This window comes from Primulina huaijiensis, chromosome 6, assembly GCF_012295235.1.
Source record: "Primulina huaijiensis isolate GDHJ02 chromosome 6, ASM1229523v2, whole genome shotgun sequence".
In the NCBI taxonomy this organism is placed as follows: Eukaryota; Viridiplantae; Streptophyta; class Magnoliopsida; order Lamiales; family Gesneriaceae; genus Primulina; species Primulina huaijiensis.
Genome location: NC_133311.1, coordinates 432946 through 436862, shown reverse-complemented (window position 1 = coordinate 436862; position 3917 = coordinate 432946). Strand labels below are relative to the sequence as shown.

General features: G+C 34.4%; 1 protein-coding gene across 1 annotated transcript in view; it reads right to left on the bottom strand.

The window, feature by feature from the left end:
• Positions 1-2460: 2460 nt before the first annotated feature.
• The window catches only part of LOC140979237 (uncharacterized), a 2125-nt gene continuing 668 nt past the window's right edge, over positions 2461-3917 (bottom strand). Inside the window, exons 2-3 of the mRNA XM_073444565.1 lie at positions 3113-3268; positions 2461-2992 (exon numbers count right to left, since the gene is read on the bottom strand). Coding sequence (XP_073300666.1) covers positions 2545-2992; positions 3113-3268 — 604 coding nt within the window. The 3' untranslated portion in view covers positions 2461-2544. The remainder of the gene's footprint in view (positions 2993-3112; positions 3269-3917) is intronic.

Sequence of the window (3917 nt, the reverse complement as noted above, 5' to 3'; positions counted from 1 at the left end):
TGTTGGAAATTTTAATAAAAATTTAAAGGTTGAATAAAAAATTGTGTCTCATGAATGTGGGAGTGTCTTTTGGCTCTCCACATTCTTGAGTTAATTGAAGAGTTTTGACTCTTCATATTCTTGAGTTAATGGGAAGATTAATTGAGTTAATTAATCTTCCATGACTCTTGGTGTGCATTTTGGGGCTTATAAATAGTGGGTTCATTTCCTCATTTCAAGTATATGAAATTTTCTCTCTTTCAAGCTCTTTCTTGCATTACATATTGTTATCTTTCCATTTGGCCTCTCGTAAAATCTCGGTGATAAAGTAAAGGTACGTTTTCAGTTCGCCGTAGTAGTGTCTCGTGCTAAATCACTGCTGGTTGTTCCGTTGTATCCTGGGAAACAGACGTCCGCTGAAACCTCGAAGCACATACCGGAGAGGGCGAATCTGTTTTAAGGAAACTGTACATGCTACANTATTCTCTACCAATTCATAAAATCTGAATAGTTCCCGACGGTTTCCGGCGGGCATATAGTCTAGCCAATGGTGTCAGCATCCGTAATCTCAAATAATGGAATTATGTGATCTCCGTTGGAAATTTTAATAAAAATTTAAAGGTTGAATAAAAAATTGTGTNGAAATAATGGAATTATGTAATCTCTTTATATATAAAACTTTGGTTGTCAGAAATTTGACAAAACATAAAGTATCAAAGTAAATGGAGCGATTGTCGATGGCGTGAAACTGTTTTACTCTATTGACACATGAAATTCACGCCATTACCAATCCTTCTTTTCTTCGAACCATACATCGACTATATATTAATCACCACGAGAAGGAGAAATGGTGCCTGTAAAATTAGNGTGAAATTTTCTCTCTTTCAAGCTCTCTCTTGCATTACATATTGTTATCTTTCCATTTGGCCTCTCGTAAAATCTCGGTGATAAAGTAAAGGTACGTTTTCAGTTCGCCGTAGTAGTGTCTCGTGCTAAGTCACTGCTGGTTGTTCCGTTGTATCCTGGGAAACAGACGTCCGCTGAAACCTCGAAGCACATACCGGAGAGGGCGAATCTGTTTTAAGGAAACTGTACATGCTACAGGCCTCGGTTTGGTTTTGTTTTCTTTTACATAATAGTCATACTGTAAACATCACACTTGTTTCGGTTATTACTTTATCTCTACAAGTTTGTTTTTACGCTACTGGTTTTAGCAATTTTTCTAACAATCTCTTTATATATAAAACTTTGGTTGTCAGAAATTTGTCAAAACATAAAGTATCAAAGTAAATGGAGCGATTGTCGATGGCGTGAAACTGTTTTACTCTATTGACACATGAAATTCACGCCATTACCAATCCTTCTTTTCTTCGAACCATACATCGACTATATATTAATCACCACGAGAAGGAGAAATGGTGCCTGTAAAATTAGTGCAATATGGACGAAACTAAGAGGAAAAAATGGATAAGAGAAGAGAGAGGAGTTTCAAGGGGAAGAGCCGAGAATAACCAAAACATGAAGAAGAGAACAGAACGGGAAGCACAGGTTTTTTTGGTTTAAAAAATATTTTGAATTCACTAGAATTATTTGAATCATTGTTCTCATAAATCTATTGAAGAATAATCGAATCCAAAAATTATTATATTATATAAAAAAATATTTATCAAAATTTAAAATCTATTCAACATAAATATTTATATTTTTAAATCAAAATAACTTGTAATACTATTAAAATAATATTTTTAAAGATATTTAAAATCCAAATAATCATATATATATTATTAAAAAAAATTTAAAATATAAAATAATTTTTTTAAAAAATAAATATAAAAAATAATCAATTTTTATAAAAAAAACTAAAAATATTGCATCAATCGGACTGATTTTTAACAGGTTCAATGGTTCTTATTGTTCCAATTGATTCTTGATCGGTTTAATCATAAAAACGATTTTTAGATTAGAATCGAATCAAACATTTGGTCGATTATGGGTCAAATCGATTGAATCGATCTGTCCGGTCTCATTTAACAACAATGATTTGAATATGTTAGTAACATGCACAAAAATATATTTTCTCTAATAGTTATAATGAGAAAAGTATTTATGAATGTATGNTATTACTCATTACGTGTTGTTTCAGATATGGCTACTGAAACCAGTGNCTTATTTGAAACCAATTTTTTCAAAAGTTCCTCGTTTATAAATCATTTTATATTCTATATTAAGAATAATTCATTTATTTAATAAATCTAAATTCTCGGTTAAACCATATTCTTCATTTAAACTGTTTTGAACAGTTTTCTTTCGTACCGAATATATTCATTGAATAAAAGTGCTAAATCATAAATCAAAAGTATTTTCATGGCTCTGATATCGTTTGTGACCAAAATTATGATACGTAGCATTGTTATTATATATATATATATATCACAACCGTAGAATATTAATTAACAAATCTGAGTTGGGATCAGATCAAAGTCCCGCAAAAGAAATAGCTTTTTCCACATTAACAAACTGGATATTACACCTCGCTAATAATACGGACCTTGAAAGCATGCCTGATCAAAAAGGGTTCAAAAGAATCCTTCTGTCACAGAGATCACTTCTCATGAAGGCAGTGAAAAATGAAGAAGTGGGCAGTTCTTCAAGTTCATCATAGAAGTCGTTTTCCTCAGTTTTGAACTCCGAAAAATCCAGCGGAAGAGAAGACAGCTGAAGATCTTCATTGTATGGGTTTTCTTCGACGAGGTGATCTTCAAGTGAGTTGATTGTAAATTTGGGATGGTCTCCTTGATCAATATTATTATGATCTTTAACGGGAGTTTCTTGTTCATGCTTAGATTCTGGTTCTTGTTTTGGAGTTCCCTCTGGTTCTTGTTTCCGACTATCAGGCTCTGGATGATTGTGGGCACAAGTGTAGGTGATTATGAGCGTTGTTGCATCTGTTTTGCATCTTTCTACTTGTTTCTTTGCAGAACAATTCTTGGATGTGCTGCATCTGTAGTAACCCCTGCAACAATATTTAATCAACCATTTGAGACTAGGTTCAAGAAAGATGGTATCAAAGATTTTGGTATGAAATTAAGTATGATAAAATATCGCTTCTTTTTTTGGAAAATGAATGATGGACCTCGGATAAGGAGATCCTTTAATGGGTTTCTGGTCATATTTCCTCGAAGACCAACAGTCAGAAGGAGACCCTTCACTTCTCTGTTTTTTACCATTTCCTTTTACTTTCACAGCTACCACAACCCTCTCGTCACCCATATTTATATTATTGTACTTTCTGGAAAAAAAAAAAAAAAAAATCAACACACACCAAACTCGTAAAACTTGCTCTAGCTAGATCTCTGTGTGTTTGTGTTTGTNCTCCTTACTGATGAGGCTCCTAAACTCAACGAGGGTGAGGGAGATGTTGAATCTGTTAGTGCGGTTGAGGCATGGAATCATTCTGATTTCTTATGCCAAAACTATGTACTAAACGGATTGGCCGATTCGCTCTACAACGTGTTTTGCGAAAAGAAAACGGCTAAAGAGCTGTGGGAATCCCTTGACAGAAAGTACAAAACCGAGGATGCTGGGGCCAAGAAATTTCTTGTTGGTCGCTTTTTGGACTTTAAAATGGTGGATTCAAAGCCGGTTATCAGCCAAGTTCAAGAACTCCAAGTGATTCTTCACGAGATTCACGGTGAGGGGATGACTTTGAGCGAATCATTCCAAGTGGCTGCTATTGTTGAGAAGCTACCACCAGCTTGGAAGGATTTCAAAAATTACTTGAAGCACAAGCGAAAGGAGATGAATGTTGAAGAGCTCATTGTTCGACTTCGTATCGAGGAAGACAATAAGAGCTCGGAAAGACGATTGTTTTCTCCTGTTGCTGCTAAGGCAAATGTTGTCGAGCATGGTCAAAGCTCGAAAAAGAGAACATTTTCCTC